Source organism: Solenopsis invicta, chromosome 15, assembly GCF_016802725.1.
Source record: "Solenopsis invicta isolate M01_SB chromosome 15, UNIL_Sinv_3.0, whole genome shotgun sequence".
NCBI classification, from domain to species: domain Eukaryota; kingdom Metazoa; phylum Arthropoda; class Insecta; order Hymenoptera; family Formicidae; genus Solenopsis; species Solenopsis invicta.
This window is the reverse complement of record NC_052678.1, coordinates 7,239,005-7,262,099: the sequence shown is the minus strand read 5'-3', so window position 1 is coordinate 7,262,099 and position 23,095 is coordinate 7,239,005. Positions and strand designations below refer to the sequence as shown.

At 37.4% G+C, this 23,095-nt stretch overlaps 1 protein-coding gene across 1 annotated transcript in view; it reads right to left on the bottom strand.

The window, feature by feature from the left end:
- LOC105198925 overlaps nt 1-21,696 on the bottom strand; it is a 50,384-nt gene extending 28,688 nt beyond the window's left edge. Inside the window, exons 1-2 of the mRNA XM_011165780.3 lie at nt 21,451-21,696; nt 20,270-20,764 (exon numbers count right to left, since the gene is read on the bottom strand). Of these exons, the coding sequence (XP_011164082.1) occupies nt 20,270-20,668 (399 nt within the window). The 5' untranslated portion in view covers nt 20,669-20,764; nt 21,451-21,696. The remainder of the gene's footprint in view (nt 1-20,269; nt 20,765-21,450) is intronic.
- Between the last annotated feature and the right edge of the window lie 1,399 nt (nt 21,697-23,095).

Genomic DNA, 23,095 nt, shown 5'->3' with positions numbered 1-23,095 from the left:
ATAACGATAGCTCTTACAGGCATTAAAATTTATATGCGTCATGTATTATATTTTCTCTTTCCCTTCCTCCAAAGTTTAACAGTTTGGATAACATTACCTTTGCCTGCTACAGAAAAATATCTCGAGTTTTCGCACAATGCGAAGTGCGTATACATCGGACACGCACTACGATTCGTAGCACCGTAATAGTCTGCATACGAGCAACAAATCGTCCGTCAGTTCTCTTAACGATGTCGATCGTTATCACGCCATTATCGACACGAGGCGATTGCAGATAATTTGCTTCTCCGACGCACGTGAAAATCGAACAAACGACAGGAGAACGATAGGAAAAAAAAAAGAAAAAAGGATCGCGATCGACACTCCGCGAGATCGTGCGTGCAACTGAATCCCAGCCGAGAAAACGTGCTACCTATCGAAAGCACCTGTACCACCGGCGTACACTTTCACTCTCTCGTAATCGACAACAGACTACCGAGCCATTTGAACGAGTCGATTTATGGAATTTTTTTTCTACTGTGCCGACACATCAGCGTCGTCAATAATTAAAATCAAAGGTCTTATAAACGTTGTAACGTATTGTTGAGTGAAAAAAATAAAAAATTTTTCGCTGAGGGAGGTATATGCAGAGACAGAACAGAATTGTCTTACCTCAAAATTTAACGCGAGGAGAAAGTAAAATTTGCAAAGTATACGCATGCTACGGCAAATATTACGCGACTAACAAACGCGACTACAGATTTCTCATGAATCATCCCGTGAGCAAAAAGTACAAAAATGGAACTTGAATTCTATTGTTACAGAGCGTGTTTATGCTTCAGCGCGAACAGATCGACCGAGTGTTAAAGTTCATCGGAAAACTGCAGTTCCGATGCAACTTCGTGACGCAGATGCAGCCGGGGCGATCAGAACAAAGTCACTCGGGGAACTCCCGAGAGTAGGAAACTGCGGCTAATTGAAAAGTTGCGGCGCATCATTCGATCGCGGTAACAAATGACGGTTGCATTAAGACGTCGATAAATTCGCGTTGATCTAAAACTCAATTAATCCTGCTTCGAGAGAGTACGTATCTGTTGTAGACGCTAATCAAATTATTGTACATTTCACGTAAAACTCAAGATAAATTTTCTTTCAATATTAAACTATTAGAAAAAAAAGTTATGTAAAAAAAATTATCTAAAAACAAATTTAATGAATCACAATTTTATTGATCGCACCAGAATACTTTTAGTAAATAATGGAAAACAAATAATGGGCAGAGTGTTAAGTGAACTTCAGTATGTTTGACCCTGCGGGTTTAGGTCGGAGATATCGTAAAAAAAAAAAAAAAAAAAACACGTAAATTGGGTAAGTATATCGCATATTTTTCGAATATTTCACATTTCCACGGCCGCAAACGCGAAGCGAATCGGCCCGTGAGATCGAGACTAATCGAAAAGCTGCGAGATGTTTTTCAGAGAGGCATTGAACAGCGGAATTTCTGTCGCCATATAATTCACGGCGCCTTTCCCTTACGTGACTCCATAATTTACGGCATTTTAGAAATTAGACATGCGCTACTGCATATCTTATCTGCGCCATTTATCCCGACCGTTTCCATATGCACAACGAACGTATCGATGAAAGTTCGAGGGCCGCGTTAATTGCAAATCGTCAATTGTGAGGCGCAATGTTGCGCTTAATATATGCAATTTATACAAGAGGAGTAGAAATTAAGGAAATAATTACAAGATGCGATACAAGTAACGCTGAGAAAACAAATTACAAGATACACGTTAATTAAAATTACCAACATTTGCATCATTAATTAATTAACAAATTAACTAATTTAATAAATTAGTAGTTGATTTATATTTGAATAGCGTGCGCTAAATGTTGAAGTTTAATTTCAGTTTAACTTTTTTTAATTTTTATAACTAGAAGAGGAGAAAGACTAAATTAAGTCGAGATCCAAGTTAATCTACATCGGGGAAAATGAACATATCAGTTCCTGGATCCTTCGAGCGACGAAATTTCAAATAATAAAAACGTGCCAATTGATTCCCTTTTTTTCCTCCTGCGTGTAAGGATAATTCGATGTTACGCAGCAACGTAACACGCAAATTGACAGAGTGACGAATGCTGCGGTTAGGACATCTCTCTCTCTCTTTCTCTCTCTCTCTCTTCCTCTTTCTCTCTCTCTCTCTTCCTCTTTCTCTCTCTCTCTCTTCGATGACGATGGCTCTCTGGTCGATTGAACATGCGTACGCTCTCGTCCCGCGGCGCGGTGCGTTCGACCATTTAGAAAGCGAGCGTGCGTCGTCGCACTCGACGCGCGCGTAGCTTTGTTTTCTCGCCCTCCCTGTGAGAATCGGGGAAAAGCGAAACCGAATATATGCGTGTGCATATACACGTCCTCCCCAATCTCCGCGTTGCGCGGAGACAATGAGAAACGACGAGCGAACTGCCGTGACTGTTGTATGTACATACATACACATTCGCGACATCGCGACGACGTGAGTTTCCATCTTTGATCGATATCAAAGGAAAAGGAACGTTTTGGCTCTCTGCCCTGCGAAATGAAGTTGATTTAGTAGCAGAGAATAGCAACGAGGAGAAAGACAAGCGGTTCTTTTCGCGAAACTTTTCACGACGACACTATCAGAAATTGCACGCACTGAGAGGAAAGTGTCTACTACTTGTGTCTAAAATCGTATGATAAAATAGAAATTCTATTTTTATAGTTATTACTGCTATAAGGTTAATAATAATAACTTTACATTTATCATTCTAACAACTATAAAAAAATATATAAGTTGTGATAATTTCAAATATTAAATTATAATGAAAGATCAAGATATAGATGGTGAAATAAACATTTGTAATAAATCATACAATTATAGTTAGTGTAACTATTTTTTCAACATTTGCTTACTGTCTTTACGTAGTAATAATAGCTATAATTTGCACGGTTAAAACTATAAATTAAAAAAAGAAGATAATAAAATGACTCATTATAATTTTGTTAAATAACTTTGTTAGTAATAAATATTTTATATTAAAACTTCAACAATTATATTCATCAAAATTGTTGTCTAACAGATTCTAAACTCAAAGTAATGAAATATTTATTACTTAAGATGTAATTTATAAGAATGTGACACTGCATAATCGGTGGAAGAGAAAAAATGGTGGCTAGCTCAAAAATAAATTGAAAAAAATTAGTTTAAAAAGTTTAAAAAACATAGTTTACAAAATTACAAAATTATATATTTTTAATTACCCAACGTATAGAATTTTCCTGATTTAAAATTTTCCTGCGTTCAAAAATATTTCTAATATCCATACTCTAATGTTCATAATAGTCATAACTCTCCCTTTCTTCTCTACATAGTTGACACCGAAAATGATGATAAATTATAGCTAAATTATGGTAACTGCGGCCATTTTTTTTCTCAGTGCATTTTTTCTCAGTGCATTTCCATTTCCAATATTTCATTATGTTGTCGGATGTAAGCAAATCGCACTCCAGATTTTCGATGTCAACGAGAAAGCTCGAGAGCGCGGTGCGTTCGCTGCAGAGATTTCGAGCACCCATAAAATCGAAGTAAAATGTGTCCGCTGGGACGGAGAGTTACAAATTATGGCGCATCGATCACCCTAATTATCATCGCTTCGCAATCGTCGCTCTTTACACGCGCTTCAAAGCCCTCGTCTGCCAGTTTCACGCGCACGTGCTGGTAACAACACAAAAACGGCAACGCGAGAAATCGTGTCTCCTTTTCGAGCCGCGTAATAAATTACCGTTTTCGCGTCGTTAACGCGCCGCGATGCGCAAGGTTAAGCCGTAAAAGTCACATCATTGTGAACATGAAAATTCGAATCTATAAACCCATACGTTAATTAAAATTCTGTGTCGAGAGACCTTTAAATCCTCAACTCTGCAACTATCCCGTATACGTCTCTTTGTTCTTTTCTGTTGACAAGAATACCCATTACTCAACCTCGCTTACAACACAAATGATTGCGCTTTTCAATTGCAGTTTTAACACAAAAAAAGGCAATCGAATTACGATAAATCTTTTAAATTCCAGGGAAAAAAATGTTTTCATAGATAATTATATATAATTATATATGTTCATATACGTGGGTAAAATTATATAATTATATAAAATTTTTTCCGGGTTCTTTAGTTAGTAGCATGTGAAATAATTCGCAACCAGTATGAGAAACGTTAAAAAGTTGTTCTGTATTTAAATATAAAATCTTGTATCTGCACACACGTATAATATAAAAAATATTTTACACGTATATATATGCTTAATTGTCTGATCTACGTTTTTTCCAGGAGCCAACATTTACTTCGCCGCGTGTATTCGCGGACGCGTGAAAATCGCAATCGCTCATCGACGCCAACGCGCGGCTTTTATGAAAATCGACGAAAATTAGCGCGAGCTGGTTCTGCTCTCGCGGCCGCGACGAATTTTCCCGCGTAGAACGAATTCCTGGCCTTAAAACGGCCGCTTTCCGCCGCGTTCACGCGCCGTGAAGTTCCTGCTGCCGGCAATGGTAATATCCCAGCCGCGCTCTATCGTTAGAAAGTAAAACGCCAGAAGACAAGTCGCGGAGCGTCTTCTGCCACCATCTTCGCCGCTAAATGTCGCGATGAGCAAACACGCGATGAGCAAACAATAGCGAAATGCGCACCTCGGGGCGACAGGCTCTCACTTCCTTCAACGATGCAGCTAGCAGCAGTAGCAGCTTCTACGCGGACGCGTTCGATAACAAAAGTTGCTTCCAAGTGAGACTAACGTAAGGCGGAATTATGCAGATTTTCTACGCGACACGGAATTTTCCGTGTTCCGATAAGAAAACGGTACTCGCGCGTTTTTTCGCAATTATGAGAGACCTGACCTTCGCTTGCCAGTTGCTCACGGAAATTATGTTATGCATCTCGTTTTGCATCCCTTATTTCGTTTACGCTTGATTTTATGAACTCGTTTAAGTTGAAACTTCAAAGATTCTTGACGTGAGATTTTAATTAATGGATTTAAATAGACTCGACTTCTTATTAGGATCTAGATTCTCTAGATTCTTGCAGGTTTTCGGTCATAGATTTCGCGACTTATAAATATTGATTTAGACATATTTTTGGTCCAGTAGATATAATTATAATCATTGGTATCTCCGATTTTCATCTCTCTCTCTCTCTCTCTCTTTACGAAAATAACTTATATTCAACATTAATTATTAATTAATTATTAATTCATACACAGCAGAAATAAAATTTTGCAAAAATCGATATTGCGAACAATCCGTTTTCACTAACGATAAAGTGTTCCTTAGATAATTCCGAAAAGCTGGAATTTTACTGCGGCAGATGTAACAGCAGGTTGAATCACGGAACTATCGCATTCGCTTTTTTTTTCACATGTACGAGAACCAAATAGTAGACGTCGCTGCCATAGGAAAGTGTTAATGCATGGTTATTGCGGGAGCGAAGCGCCTATCAGTGCGGTAGCGATGGAATCATTAAAGTGCCACCAAATTACAGCCGTTCCTCGCTACGCGTCCGTGAAATCAGCACGTTGTCTCTCTTCCGTACTCTAACGAATCCATCACTGAACTAAGACATATACGAAATACACAGTCGCAATCGTAGAATTATAGAATAAACCTCTAGTAGTTTTCTTTCTTCCGACAAGGAAGTGCAGCTGCTCCAAAGCGTCAACGCTCCTTCCGCGCTCGATTCAACTTCGAAATTCAAATATCTTATTTCTATTCAATTCGAAGTCTGCTTTGTTTCGACAGAATCCTTACATTTAAGATTGAATTCGATATACGTGAAAAATTTGCGATACTAAAAAAAATTTATTAAAATTCAAAAAACGCGTCGTATGCAAATACATTGTTCACTAAAATTAAGAAAAACATATTAAGAAAAATTTTTTTAATTTTAATATATCATATGTTTACATATGATCGCATTTTTTAAATTTTAGTAATTTTTCTCAATGTGGTCAACCTTCTAATCGTATTCAACGTCTTTTCCAATCTAAACATTTTTATAAAATGCATTAACAGAGTTATAGATAAGTTAACATATTTTTTTAACTCAATTAAGTTAAAGTTAATTATTTAGAAAATTAATTTTGTTTTGAAATAATTGCAATACATAGATCGAATAAAGATCAAATAAATTTTATTTTATTTGTAAATTAAGCGGAAAATAAGTGATAAATTATGTAAAATATTGAGAAATATTGTTTCTTTAATTATGGAAATATACTTTTTTACAATTCTTTTCTTTCGCATAGATGAACTTTTAACTTGAGAAAAAAATTAATAAATTAATTGTATTAAAAAATTTTATCTAACCTTCTTTTATACAATTATAAAATAAAAGATGTGGCAAAATATTTTAATACGATAAGATTTTAATACGTTTTTAATGCTAGATCTACTTTGATCCTGAACGGTCAGGTAAAATAAACACGATCAGAGGATTAACTATCAATAACATCCGACTATCTTCCGTAGCTTGAGCTTTTATAATCGGTTAATAAATTAAATTTTACATTCTGCCAAAAGCGATTATACATGCTAATCCGCGCCATGGTATCTCGTACATACATTCAATCAGAACGAGCCCGAGTGCATGTTCGGATCGGAAGCGAACACCTGGCGAACGCGATCCTGTGCACGCCACGTTTCTCCGCGGTGGATTATGTAAAACAAAAAGTACCGGTCCAACAGGATCGCCCGCAACATTCTATCGTTAGAGAGACAAAGAGGGAGAGAAGAAAGAAGGAAGAAGGAGGAGAGCGACGGAGGGTCGGACGGGGAGAACGCGTGCATTGCATCTGCTCTCGCCGTGCATCGCGATGCGAGCGCGGCGAGCTCGACTTTTGCGTGTTCCGACGGCAATAAGCACGGCGAAAAAGCGTTAACGCGCGATTAGCGGCATGTTAAAGTGCTGATCGTGGAGCGAACGTGGAGCCGTCGCGACTTCTAACGTCGACGACGACGAGACGCCTCGAGCGAGACTTTCTTACCCGTCCGCCTCCTTCGCGCGATCTAATTAAACCTATATAACATACGTTCGTTTGCACTTGTCTCGAGCGCATTTTTTGCGCCCTCCCGCCGGAAATTAACTGGGTTGGCGTCTCGCGCGAAATTCCGCGGCGCAAAAATTGCGGCGGCTTTCTCATAGAAATCGCGATGTCTACGGAATTACGGTGGCCGATATGATCTACGGCGAGACACTTTTACCGTCTCCTTCGTCTCTCTCTCTCGGCGGGCCGGGCGTGCACACGCGAACGCGCGATTTAATCGATTCCGCTTGATAATCACCGGTGTGACCGTCTTTAGAAAGCGGCCCTCTACCGCCGGCGATCATGTAGCGTCGCGAGCGCGAGCGCGAGCGCGCCGTCTGACCGTTACTTTAATTGAGATGAGTCACGTTGCAAATGTTATTAATACAATGATCGGCTCGGTAATGATTAAAACGACGTACGGCTCGGCCGATGATTTCTCTCCGTGCCAGCGGCGCACAGTGCCAGTGGGATGATGCAGTGCAAATCTAGCTGGACGAAATTCCAATTTTTTGCAAGACAATAATAGAATTGTATTGACAAGAATTTTTATGACTAATTTCTATAATAAATTTAGAAAATAAGCTTTTCTTGTGAGCAAAAATAAATAGTTTGTTAAAAAGTTGGACGATTATTAGAGTAGATAATAATAATTATTATTGGACAAGTTATTTATGTTTCTTGTTATTCATAGACTGCCTCTACTCTTCTACTCTTCTAAAAAAGCAATCCTTTGAAATTCATAATTTTGAACCGTTTCCGAACTAGAGGGTAGAGGCTTGATTTATTTAAAAATATCAATTTCTTTTAGTTTCGCTATAGAATTTTATCCCACTATCTCGAATGCATGTATATTACACGTTTCAGTGATGAAGAAAATATCCGCGATGAACGAATTACCTCGATCTATCATTGAAATAGAAATTAAACTTTTTTCTTAATCAAGTCTGTTTGTCACCTGTCTCGCGTTGATTCAACAGGCTGTCGGTCATCATGCCGTCGCTAAAAGAAAAAGATGATAAAAGAACACCGAGCAATACACCCGATCCGGTCAGTGGCGCGTATCGCAATTGATCGATACAATACGTGATCGTTAGAAAGTAAAACAGCATCACGCGCGGCAAAGGCGCCGGGATTAACATCGGATACGGCGATCGGCAGATCGTGATCGGCGCGATCTTTCACTTTAATAATCGCGTCTCTCGTGACTACGGACAAAACTGTTAGTTAGACTGCGTTTAGGTGTAGCTTCGAAATTGCGCATTCAGTAAAATAGCACTGTTTCTGTATGCGTATTGGTGAATTTGCGACACGTAGATGCGGATCCTTTTTTCGAAGGGAAACGACGAATCGACGTGCTCTCACGCGATACTTCGAATAAAACGATCATTTACGGCTGCATTCGTATTCAAAACCAATGTAAAGCAGATTCTCGCGAGTAGATTTTTTGCGAAAAAAAAAGAAAGTCGAGACTTGAGCGAAATAAACGATCTTTTATAGTTTTAATAATTCATAGCAGAGGAAACGGATAATAAACTTTTTTTTATACAAAAGATTTATATACAGAAAAATATCAATTCTATTGTTAAGAAAAGCGATTACTCAATTCATTTTTTTTTCTTTTAATTACGGTCTTTAATAAGGAATATTTTCTTGATAATTGTCTTAAAATGTACAAGTTTTAGAAAAACTCATTTTCCTATATTAAAAAACAAAAATTTTTATTCTTTTAAAGAATATTCTTATAAAATTGTGTCGTAGAAAAGCAGGGATGAGTTAATATATTTCTTAATTAAATGAAGTAAAATGAATGGCTTATAAAATTAATTTAATTACATTAAAAGTTACTTAAACAAAAAACTAAGTAATCAAAAGTTACGTTAAGATTAAATTAAGTTAAATCATATTAAATTAGAAACTCACAAGTTTTTAAAGTTAGATTATTCAAAACGATTATAATATGAATCATCAAACAAACTCAATATTTCATTTATAAATTATGTTTATATAAAATAAACAAAGAAATTATTTTAAATGAATATCACTTGTTTCAAGTAAATGATGAGTATATCTTAAGGCTATTCTGAAGAAAATATTTCTTGCAAAGATTACATAAAGGAGAAAACTAAAAATTGAGTAATCACTTTTCTTAGCACGGGAATGATAATTTTCTGCGTGTAACGACTACACGTTAAAAAATTATGCATTTAAAAGTAAAAAATTCGCCGTCGAGTTTGCGCTAATAAATATTTCTGTCTCCGAGAAAAGTCGACCCTGCTACTTGCTACTGTACACGAAAGTCGAGAACTCATCACGCGTAATAAGGGAAAAAGTGGCGGCTCGATTTCTTCGGCGTCATCATCTGAGTTAAAGGGAACGGAACAATGGCAAGTGCAATTTCCGCGAAAGAGAGAAAGAAAGAGAGAGAGAGAAAGCGCGTGCGGATTCGCCTTTCTTAGTCAGAGACTCATAATCGCGACGTTTTCAAGGGCCGTTTTCGCGGAACAATCACGGTGGTTGTACTCGACTTCGCGACAGGGTACGTCCTCGAGATCAGCCTCGTCGTCGTCGTCGTCGTCGTCGTCGTCGCCGCCGCCGCCGCCGCCGCCGCCGCGGCTGTGGCCTTCGCCCTTACATTTAATTACCGCCCAAAGAGAGGGAAATGCTCTCTGTTAGGCATTATTAGCTTCCGTCGGCGATTTAATCGAAAGGACCCGTTTCCCACGTCGGAAATGATTTCGCACCCTGTATAAAGAATGCGCGTGTCTGCCGCACGGAAACTAGTTTCCGTGAGCGGCGAGCAACCAGTTTGCAGTTTAATTAATGCCGCAAGACCTGTAGCCTGCCGTTTGCCGCTTCGAAGATACGCGAGAGGTGCATGTTTGTGTCTCGCCCTGAATCGTGCGACAACGCGTTATCTATTATCTCGTCAATTAACTGTAAAATCCGACCGATCAAATTGCGCGAGATCATCCTTGATAGCGCGCGCCGAAACGTGTAACTTTCGCTTCCGAGGTGGACGCGCGATTAAGCAATCTATTATCTGTGCTAATGTGCCTTTAATCACAAAAATAATTATATCTATAATAAAATCCTTACGAAATGTTTCTGAGTCAACAAAAGTTACAAGGTGTGCGTTTTCGAGAGTTTGGAAAAATATCAAATACAATAGATTCCATTGGAATATTTATTTGAATGTATCTATAAAAAATACTATTTGAAACAAGTATTTTGTATAGTGTATGTATAAAAAAAAACAAATAGTAATTTGTATTCACATTTATTGACAATATTTATTTTATATTACGATAAACAAGTTATATTTATTTTCCACTGTTTGTACTAATTTTCGTTTTGTACTGAAAAAATAGAAAATAGGAATAATTTATTTATCGGTGATATATCAAAATGTCTTATCTTAAAGAAATGTAAATTCTAATATTTGCTTTTTTGTGCATTACGCAAAAAACTTATTTCAATCAAATAGTATTTTTTATAGATGCATCTTTTAAATATTTCCATTACTATTTTCGATTTCAACTATTTTTTCCAATACTGCATTCTACTTTCAGGATCTTTCAAACTCTTATTTATCTTCCCTATCTGTATATTCGTTATTAGATTTGAAAATAATTTAGATTTAGAAAATATTTAGAATTGAATAATAATTTCTCTAAAATCTCTAAATGTATCTAATTAGTCGTTGAAATTTTGATAATGATTACTCAAATGAGAATTACATCGAATTATTTCCATGCTAATTAGCGATTACGTTAACAACTGGATGATTGTCTACACTTTGTTACACGTGTAGCCACAATAATCACATGGTCATCGATAAACGTTATCTCACATTAATTAGTCGAGTGTAACAAACTTTATCGATCGAAAACTGTTTACACTGCCCGTGCCAGTAGGAAGATTCCAAAAGCGTAAAATAAATATTAAAACGCAATTTCTATCACGATTACAAAAGAATCGAAAGCTGAGATCCTAAAAACTTTGATTTTACTGATATGCAAAATCAATTTAAAACTATTTAATTAACATTTAATTAACTTCTTTACAATTGAAATAGATCTTAGGCGCGATAATTGATGTATTTTTGCCGTACCACTAAAATTATAATGCATTCAAATTCGCAGCTAATTAAAATTGGTTCTACACTGATTGTGCGAACAAATTTTCTAAATTTCAATAAATATTTATTAAAATTTAATAGATTCTCCGTCAGTGTATCCGTATGAATTTTAAATACTTTGCTCTTTGCAAATTGTTTCCGAAAATAGGCATGTGATGCCGACGAGATGCGAACAGCGTGATTGCGAGAAAAACAGCTGCGGTTGCGTACCGATCGCACGTTCGTCGATCGCCGATGACGAAAGAGGGTTTCTACTTCGCACATACGTATGTAGAACGGGCGTGGTGTGTCGCGAAGGAAGGCGTTTTCCCGTTCCGTTACGCAATTGCCCCGCGACGACGACGCTCCGCTCGCGATCGTCTCTCACCCGCTCGCCGATCCGCGACTCGTGCACGTATTTACACACCCGGTTAGACATTACGTTACACATATTCGCAATGCGGTGCGGGCGGCGCGAAAGGAAGACGAAATTCCAAGGTTGCGATACCGCACGGCGCCCGAGGTTTATTATCGTCGACGGCTCGTTATCATTTTTTTTTTCGACTGCGAATATGTATCTGGGTGAACATCCGAAGTCTTTGAATTCCTTCGTAGAGCAATCAACTCGAGCGCGATTCCAATCGGCCTGATTCTTTTTACAAACTCTCCTACTCCAGTTGATCTACACCGAGGAAAAAAATTGTTAAATTGACTAAGTTTTTTAACTTGATTAAATTTCTTCAGTTCAAGTATTTATGCGTTTAACACAAATACATAAAAAAAAATATATATATATATTTAATTTAAATACATAAATACCTAAATTGAAGAAATTTATGATAATTAAGTTGAAAATTTTAGTCAAGTTAACAACTTTCTTTTCTCAGTGTGCGTTATATAATTTTTTTTAAAAGCAAATTTATATTGAGCATTTAATTTTGCATTCGTTGATATTTCGAACTCAAAACTAAAAGTTTGAAAAATATAAATAAAAATGTAAATTTGCTATAAAAAAAAAAAACATAAAATACTTTTCTAGGCTTTATGTTTTTCTGTACCGTTCTTCGACTTTCTGTCATTCTCTTTCTCTTTTATATACAGAAATAAATTACTTTGATTTTAGCATGATATTAATTTAAAAAAACACCATATTTCGTGTTCGATCAATTGATGCGCTAAAAACAAGTTGCGGTGCAGCTCGACTGCAATTCTACCGGTACGGCCGTGTATTGTTGCAGAGTTTGCCGATATATGCATTGACCTGGCCCTTGTGGCTTCGTAGAAAAAAAAGAAAATTAATTTATTTAGTGGGAAGTCGAAATTGAAAACGATAACGAGCTCAAAATAAAAATTTCCAGAAAAGCAGCGCGACATTTCCGCATATATTTTATTTGGAAAATAATAACTCTTCAAAAATTAGATTCGATATATACATTCGATCGTACGATCAAACTTTCAGATAATCACACTTAATTCGAAATAAAAGATAAAAGAATATTTTAAAAGCTGAAAATAGTTACATATACGAAATTAAGTACAGATTACCGCTTAAATCCCATTGATAATTTTAAAACGTAAGTATTTCTTAACTGTACACCTCTCGTTGATATCTGAGGAATTTGAGGTCGACAATTCCATAGGTATTTTCGTCTCTATGCGTCACGTACATGCGATACCGCGATTCGGCGTAACGGATCTGCGTCATGTACGTATGTGCAACGCATGGCGGAGTTAAAATTTGAATTACAATTCTCTCGAATTGTCGGGCACTTGTCGGGCGCGCGAAAACAAATGGCGTAAAGAGAAATGAGTTTTCTACTGCCGCTAAATAAACCTATTAAATAAAATCGCGATGTATAATTGCGACGTTCTTTCATATTCATATCCTGGAATGTTTGTTAACGTTTGACGGATATTTATTCGCGAAATCTTCCAAAGTACGTAATATGGTATCGAAATTTCTCTTTTTTCTTCTTTCTCTCACACATTCATACACACACACGCATAATGTGTAAATATTTTTCTTTACCTCCGTCATCAACCGTTACTTTCGACCATTCAATTCTCCTCGCGGGCCTAATTGCGGAGGCCTCGAAATCGGCGTCTCGCGCAGCAGAGCGTAAAGAATCGTCGATCGAAAACGGCGAGCCGGAATCTCGGTTTTACGAGCGTAGCCCGACCGCGCCGCTGTTACGTCGCCAAGCTGCGAAACACTCGTTCTTCGGGGGACCGGTGAAGTCACGCTGTTGTGCTCCTCACGCGTGAGGGAAGTGAGAGAAAGAGAGAAAAAGGATAGAAAAAGCCAAGCGAGACACGCACGGGACGAGAGATTACCACGACGGTGGCTTCCCGAAGCGGAGCACGCAAGGAAAAATGTTTAAAGCACGAGCGTAAACATCGGACTGACTGACGAGACTACGCGCGCCGCTGCGCCGCGCCGCCCGTGTGCGAGAGAAGCCACGCGCGCCGCGTCCGACCTCAACAGGCTGCTTTCATAACGAAACCGCCGCGCCGGATAGAAGATGCACCCGTGGGGATGCAGTTTGCATCTGGTTGGTCGGCGGTCTGGATCGAGCAACCTTGCGAATGCGACGCGCGCCTCGACGCTCGCCGTATCGTCATTGCGTATGTTGTTGTATTATATGCAAGAACGTACAACACGTAACGTATACATAATGCGACGTGGTTGTGCAACGGTAGATATGGTTACGTAAGAGGTAGCTCAAGACACAGTTTAGAAACAGTTAAAAATTTAGAATAATTAATATAACATTAAGTGTTACGTGTTGACGAAATTAAAATCAAGATAAGGTTGAAAATCATAAAACGAATGGTCATAGCACAACCTCAGCGCTCAATATTATTTCTTATGTGATTTCACGTGCATTTTCTTTAAATTATGCGCCGTTACTTTCATTCTTGAACGCAATTTTTAAATGAAATAAAAAAAAATTATATTTATATTTTATTTTTATCTTTGAAATATTGGTGATGCATTTCTTTTCATACATTCAAAAAAAATATTTTGCCGATATAGATAGATTTCTGGATGTCATAACAAAAAATTATCGCCATTTTTTGTATCTGATAAATTCTTGATTGTTACATATAGAATTTATAGTATATAGAATTTATAGATATTTTAGCAATTCTTCTAAAAAATTTAGGTCTGATTGACTCAATTATATAGTCAAATTTTATAACGAGTATGATTAGCCTTAACAATAGACTGAATAGGCGCCATAGAAAAATTTTCTTTCTAAATTTCATGAACAGTTCAGATATAAATTTTGTCTCTGCTATTTAGATTCGTTAAGTATCAAACATATGTAATAAGTATCACGATGTTTACTAATCATTTATCTACCTTAGTTTATTTTTTACAGTAAAAAAATTGTGACTGTATTTGACCATTATTTTAAATGTATATTTGCATCTATTTTATGAGAATACTTCATTAAAGCTCGTTGTAGCATTTTAGGACGGATTGTCAGATGATGAAATTAAAATACATTGATAATACTTGCTAAATATTCAGAAAAGTAAAATTATTTTTAGTTATACTAATCAAATATTTAACTAACATTATTTCATTCAACATTTGGTAGCTATTGCCACAAATTCTTTTTTCCAGTATCAAAAAATATCCTATCGAAGAAAGTCGGCGATAATTTCAGAAATTGCAGAATTTATATAAAACAATCTGATAAAGATAGGTAAAGAGATGGAATTTTCAAACGAACGTTGATTCGGTGTTCGTCTTGGCCGCTAACTCGATCGAGCTTAGGTGGGTTATTAGCAAGCAATCTCGGTAAGATGATAATTTCATGAAGGATCGATTGAATATTTATCAGCTGCGTTCCCGAGCCGCCTCTCCTCGCCCCGGCAATTAATCGTCGTCCCCCGAAATAGCAGCTTCCTCGTCAATATCGTAACGCTGCCCGCTGCCGGTCGTCGACCCCCGGTTGCACCGTGTAACCGGTGTGTATTTCGAGCAAATTTCCAGCTAATTCTCAATTCCCCTCACTCCGCGCGAGCACATTCGCGTCTATCTCCTTACGACGTATGTACGTAGCGGAAAATCGTGATATCGGCACACTGCTTGGCTTGTCTCGAGGACCCGGGTTCCCATTTGCATCGTACTCGCCGTTACTTCCCAAAAGATTTACGTATATACCAAAACGACAAAAAGGACGAATAAATATCACGGGAACTACAATAATTCCCACACCAAACTGAATTTATCTCTCGCATTATACACGCGGGAGTGAGAACGACCAGATATCAACTTAAAAACCTATAATGACACTTAGCGAGAAGAAAAAGATATTTGTTCTATTATCTTAAAAATGGAAATTGTTGAAACTTGTAAGAAAGGAAATATGAGGAAAAATACCAAAATGATAGCAAATGTAAGAAGAAAGAGAACGTAAATAGAAAGAGAGAGAGGTAATTAGAAAGCTAATATTGTCTACACTGAGAGAAAAATTTTTTTAAATAAAAAAAATATATTTTCTTAAAACCACATATTTTAATGCAAGCATTTGTTCGCTTTGTTTAACTGAAAATATTTATTTTTAAGTAAATAGACGTATTACCATAAGTATTAGAATTTTAACTATGTCCGCCTCAATAAGAAAATATCCTTTAAATTATAAAAAAATTTTTATAATTTTTATTTCATCCTAGTTTAACCGGAAAGATTAAATTACTGTGGTGCAAGCTTTGTGAACGCCCCTTAATCCAAATTCCGCACAAAGGCAGGCGTCCGATGGAAAAGAACCTGCTACGGGGCCCGCATCTTCCCTCCAGACCCTAATTCATCTCAGAGCCCTACAGGTTTTACAATCACCTTGCCTACCGTCACTAATGCGACAGTTCTGAGAATTTTAGAAACGACGCATCTGTCATCCGCAGCCGTCCACGGCAATTCTCACCCGAGACGTTTCCTCAAAGTAAAACCCGGCGGAAAAATTTCTCGGCGCATCAACGAACTTAAGAGCAGAAAATCGCTCGTGATTTCTAAATAATTTGTAAAACTACACACACACGTGCTCGCGCGCACACGTGGCAGGATTTTTATAATCTCTCTTTCTCCAAACTGCGAAACGAATTAAGAAAAGGCGGAGAAAAAAATAGGCTTTATAAATTTGTCTAGTATCAAATTCTCGATTTTACAAAAGAAAATATTTGCGTGTGATATTACACTGTACTGCGTGTTATATTAATTTATAATCGTACGTATTTTTTTTTATATATTGCACGTATTGTATTTTGCAGTCCGATAGTTTTAAATCTACTCTTAAATTTCTGACATCTCAATTTATTGTAAATATATATGTTTCAATTCATTATGATATATCAGAAATTATTCTTACGAAATTCACGTTTTTCTCTAATGCTCGATTTCTCACACCTCTCAATACATTGTTAAAAACGTGAAATTCAATGTATTTTTAAGTTACACATTAAATTTAATAAAAGTATCTATGACTGAAAAGCATGAAATTTAATGCACTTTTGACGCATTAAATTTAACAATGTAATTTTAATCTTTCAGATAAAGACAACCGTCAAATAAAAATTCATTTCTTTTACTGAAATCCCTGGTTACGTATCCAATGGCTAGTTATTCTTCATATTAATTCATTTCGACACAAAATGTACTAGAATTTACCATATTCTCTGGGAGATATCTCATAGATTATCTAGAGGTAACGAAATTGGGCATTACTCAGATTAAAATCAATCTTATTTACGCTCAGTTTTCACGCAAGCTATTGCCCAATGTGTAGAATCCTTGCCACCTAAATCCATGAGCATAATTTTATAAACTTATACTCGATGGCAAAAAACGTATCCAGTTGCTGAAACTGGACGAATCGGATCGTATGAACGGAGATATGTGATAAAAATGATGAGAGTCTAGAAAGTGAAGGAGCCGTAAAACGGTACCGAGTTTCTTAAGCCTCTCAAGGATAGCAGGCATGTGCGTATCAAGTGGCATAAAATGCCGGTTTTGAATCTATTTACGCTACTACTTTATCCCCGCACATGTATAATGCTCTAATATAATGAAATATAATGAAATAAATTATTGCGGTAGACCGCATCACGAGAGATCTGTATAATCTCTGGTAATGAGTGAAAAATAAGAGTTCTACTATAAATTTTGCCAAATTTCACGTTAATTAGCGAAACGCGCCGACAGACGAATCTAATATATACCTCATTAAATTTTTGTAATTTTCGTTTTTATTCTAGATTAATCTGAAAGATTAAAATGTAACGCGAAGACTTGCACAATTAAAATAACAGGGACACGATTTTCTGAAAAAACTTTTAATATCTTTACTTCCTCAATATTTACATCGATGGAAAAAATTCCTTAATAATTATTTATTCGAATAGTACTAATACAACGTTTACTTATACATAAATATTCACACTCTATAGGAAAAAAATTATACTTAAATTGAATTAGTGGTTCTTGTACTAAATAAATTGTATATTTACATCGCAGTAATTATTTCATTAATATTATTCGAATAAATACTGATTAAAATTTAGTAATGCATCCTTGAGCTTTTTCATGCATTACTTACTTTTGATAGATCGTTCTCTTTTTTTCACTAAATATATACATTGAGAAAAAGAAGTTGTTAAATTGACTAAATTTTTCCACTTGATTAAATTTCTTTATAATTCCAGTATTTATGTATTTAACTCATACATAAAATACTTGAACTTTAATTCAAGCATTTATATATTTAATTTAAACATCTATATATATTTAAATACATAAATACTTAAAATAAAGAAATTTAATCAAGTTGAAAATTTCAGTTAAGTTAACAACTACTTTTTTCAGTGTTCTAAGTTTTTCATTAAATATATTTGGTCCAAAGAACTTAACGTAATTAAGCCAGCTTTTAATACATCGAAATCAAGATATACTCGAGTTAAATTGGTAGTATCGACAATTCTCGAACTGAAGTTCTATTAAAGTTATTAAAAATTGAATGGAAGGAAAACTACTGCCTAGTTCTCAATAAGATCTCCGAGGTCTAATGATACGAGAACGGTATATAATTTCTACATGATATCTTGCGTGCGCGCATGACCACATCTCCAGGTTGTTCCTGATCAATGAAAGGCGGAATTCCTTGATTGCGCGTCCGGGAAAGCAAACCTTGCGTCATAAACCTCCCGCACACCTCAATCGTTGCGTCCATCTCGAAGGAAAAAAAAAAACGTGTCGAGGCGCGAGATTTCACCGACAAAAGCGAAGGCCGGCGCCGATTCCGCGCGAGCGAGTTCGCGAGTTTCTTCGGCGAGGCGTGTGACGCTTCCTCCGATACTTCAGCGAGATTCTCGCGCGGGTCGATAGTGCACCCGTACAACACACGTCTCTCGTCGGCCGAGAGATAAGTACCGTTGCGACCGGACCAACGTCAGCCACCGGTCCTGATACGTGTCTTTCTACCTGTTCCGATACGCGCCGGGCTAAATACAGCGAGATTTTTTTTTCCACCACAAAAACACGTTCCTTCTCCGAGAAATTCAACGCAATTCTTTCCAGTCTCACGTAACGCGAAAAAGTCACTCGTGACTCACGCTTCGCGACCGACCGCTCCGAACTCTTTATCTGCGATTTTTGTTGTCGCACGTGCAACACGCGGCGCGGTCACGTTTCCTGGCGATATATCGCTGTTAATCAATAACGCTTAATTTCTCGCTGCGTACGGAAAAACGGGTTAAACCAGTAAAAAGTACTGAATGCCAGTGCATGGGAAATGCACGAGTCGCGTAAAAACGCCGATTTGATTGCGAGTCTCTAGAGAAATTGTCAGAAGAAATGCCGTTCGATCGAATTCTCGTTAAAAAATAAAAGGAAAAGAAAAATGAATGACTCTCGAGATGCAGAACGCTTTTAATAATAAGTATATCGTTGGATATGTATCCTTGGATAGACGCGCGATACATATTTAGCTTCTCTGTAGCTATTTTATGAGAATCTCGACGTTAATAAGTGAACCAAAAGAGTCAAGAAGAAACGTGAGCCGATCGATGCTCCACATTGTTTCTTGATCTAATGACCTAATATTTCTAAAAAGGATGTCTTAAAAAAAAACCAACAAGCATCTAAACATAGCATGATCCACGTATAATCCGATTATCTCAATGACAAAACGGTACAAATTTATTTCGTCTCGAATAATTCGTGCTGCGAAAAAGGCATGAAGTAATCGCATTCTTCAAAAATCTATGCGTCCTTTCAAATGAAAACAGTCAACGATAAGATTCGGGATGCGATTAATTAGCCAAGCCTCTCGAAAATCAAACCGATCAACCTTGTGCAAATATCTCTCAATTTTTAGTACCGACATATAACAAATTGGCTTATATAATTTAAGGATGTATGTTTCACATCTCAAGTGTTATTAAAAATTTTTTAATTTTATATTGTTCTATTATTACATTTGAGTGTATGTATAAAATTTAAGCATATTTCTCTTATTAGTTTACAATTTAATTTTTTGTTTGCTCCTGTTATTGCTTCTTGTTATACAAAATCGCGTAAATTTATTTATTTTGATAAGAAAGTATTATTATATAACTTAAATCAAAATTTTTTACGTATATTAATAAAACGCTAATAAATATTCATTTGGATCCACTTTCTCCTTTAAAGATTATTTACTTAAACTGTGCAGTGAAGTACGGTCATTTTTGCTGCAAAAATCATTATAAACCAATTTTTCGTTTTCTTTTTGCAATTAGTTTCAGCGTGAAAATTCGGGCATTTCCAACAAAAATTTTTTTTGTTAATTAGAAAAGAAAACTAAATGTAAGAAGCCTTCAGTTTTTAATAGTTCTATAATTTTTAGCTATTATACAGCCAAAACATCCTTAAGATTCTCTTATGCTTGAGGATGTAAGAGTGAAATTCCGTCTGGGCAAAAAAGACCCAGTGTGCATACGGAGAGTTAATTCGCGAAATTGATCGGTTTAATTTTCTTCTTCCCACGAGACGTTTATTTGGCACAATTCACTGCTTGTTTTTTCCACGTACCTCGCTCGCGTGTTCGCAAGGGGAAGGCACTTTGGCGGAGAGTTCCCTCAGCAGGTCCTCGGTGCTCGCGGCGTCGGCCGTATCGGCGGAATCGTCGTCCGCTGCGCCGGATGCGGAGCCGGGGGTAGTGACGCCGCCTTCCTCACTGTCGTCGCCATCCTTCTCCTTCGTCGTCCGCTGCTCGTGCTTCGAGAGCAGCTCGCGCTGCTTCTGGAAGAACTCGGGCTCGCTGAAGCACTTCTCGAGGCTGGCGGCGCGCTGGAGGGTCGTCGGCGAGCTCGGGGTCGAGCGCGAGAACTCGAGCTCGTCCCGCAGCAGGTTATCCGCGCTCTTGTTGCATATTCGAGGCGGGTCCTGGTCGCGGAACGTCCTGCGCTGCCCCTTGGATACCTCGCACATCGCGCGCTAACCAGAGAATGCCCTTCGTAGGGTGAAAGCCACGCGGCAGCGCACCTCCAGCGACATTTCACGCGTACATTTCACGCGGACGAGCGCCTGAAAGAATTTCCAATAATTATTACGGATCAACGAGATGATTCGCGCATGGCGAAAGGACATGCGTTTAAAATAGATTTTGAAGCATCGTCATTGCACTGAGAAAAAAAGATGCTCGAAATTTTACACATGTAGGAAATTATAAATTTATTGCACCGAAATAAAAATTTATTCCTAGCAAATGAATCAATAAGAAAAATAAGATGTATTTCACAGAACTTTATCTCGTCATCGCAATCAAATCTCTTTGCACACAGTAAATATCGAAGAAAACATCGTAAGTAACATTTATCTCGACTTTCTTTCGCGGTGTATCATCGCAGAATACACCCGTTCTGCGCGACATAGGTTAAGTTTCGGAATTTCTTTTGCATTCGCACATGAGCGTCGTTAATAACGGATCGGCGTTAATTTATATTTGATATCTACGAGACGCAAGTATAACGCTGTCTTATCCTCGGACAACGAAGACTGCTCGCTTCGCGAAACGGCGAATCGTCTGGCGAGTAAATCGAACCGTACGCGAGAGGTGACAATTGAGAACAACCGCCACTTTCGGTCGCAGTGGTCGCACCCGCGGCGCGAGAACTTTCGGCATTTTCCGAAGGAAGGGACGCGCTTCGTTGAACGCGCGGAGCGACGTTCTCCGGAACACGCGAAATCCGTCGAGGACGGATGGGACTTACCTCCCTTGACCCGTGTCTCGTACGAGGTCCTCGGCGAGGACGCTCCGCTATCAGCCGCGACGACGCGCAGACACCACCAGACGCGAGACTACCTCTCCGAGGAACGACCAGGGACGACCACCCCGCGTGCGTCATGCGGAAGGACATCTGTTGTCCCTCGCCCGCGGCACCCCTCGGCGAGCGTCTCGCTCAACCCTAACCTCTCTTTCTCGCTCGCTCGCTCCCGCGAGTCCCGCGTCGCGGCGTCCCTCCTTCTCCCTGATCTCCCTCGCACGTACGCGGGAGATCGTTACGCTCGGTACTACGCACGCGTGATGTAAAATGTAGAGGGTGGCGCGAGGAAAAGCGCCCTGGCGCCAGTGTCGATGAAAATCGCCACTGTCAAGGGTACGTTATATGATTCGTTCTAGTTGAAGATGGTCTTTTAATAAATTTATCTCGAAAATTATGACGAGATGATGTATGATTCTAATCTCAGACACGCTTATTGTTATATGCAGAGCTGTGCAAGTTAATATATTCTTTAATTAAATAAAGTTAAATGACTTTATAAAATTAATTCTGTTAAAAATTGTCAAAAAATTAGCTCAATTAAAAGTTACATTAAGATTAAATTAAATTAAGTTAAAAATCAAGTTTCAGAAGCATTATGAAATATATATTTGTAATTTTTTAAAGTTAGATTAACTACTTTTATATACTTTTGATATAACAGTATGGATCATCAAATAAAATTTTAATATTTTATTTGTAAATTAAGTTTATATAAAAGATTGTTTTTTATGTAAAAACGTATTTTTTATATATATTTATATATATATTTTTTTTTTACATAAAGAAGGTTAATAAATTAAAATTTAAAATAAAGAGTGTCTCAAAAACAAATAATTAAAGTTAAAAATTGAATCATTTAAAATTAACCAAGTTATGTTAAAAGTTATCAACTTTTTTACTTTATTACTTAACTTTCAATTACTTACTGACCAGCCCTGGTTACATGTATTTTTTTTCAATTCTAATATTGGTAAAAAAAAAGATTTTTATCATAAGATTTTTAACTCTTAATTCTTTCTTCCTTATTTAATTACTTGAACTTAGATTGAATAAAATCTAAGCGGAGAAAACAAGATCATTATTTTCTAATTTTAAAAAATTTTCCTGAACAAATAAAATAGACAACTTTCCAAAATGTAACTTTAAGCTGCTTTAATTCTGCTATTGCTTTTTTTTTAATTTACGTTTCTTTTCTTTTTGCATACGTGCAGTTATTATAATCTATGACATTTAAAATGCAGGAGGCGTCGCTACGCAAAGGGGGCCCTTCGGAGACGCGTTTACATCACTGCTTATTCAACTCTATCTCTCTCTCTTTCCCACCCCTTTCTCGTTCCCCGCCCTTTATCTATTCTACCACTTTTATTATTATCGCCGTCTCTTTCTCTCCAATTACCCCGTTACCATTCCTTCTCTCTCTTCTCGAGTTTCGCTCTTCGCCCTTTCATCCCCTTATCGCACCAATTCACGCTCCCTTCCATACTCCGTTTCTTCCCTTCCTTTCGCTACGGTTTTTCCCCTCCCTCTTCTCCACCGCGCGGTCCTTCGAATCTACCCCAAAGAAAAAATAAAAAAAAGAGGAAAATTGTGG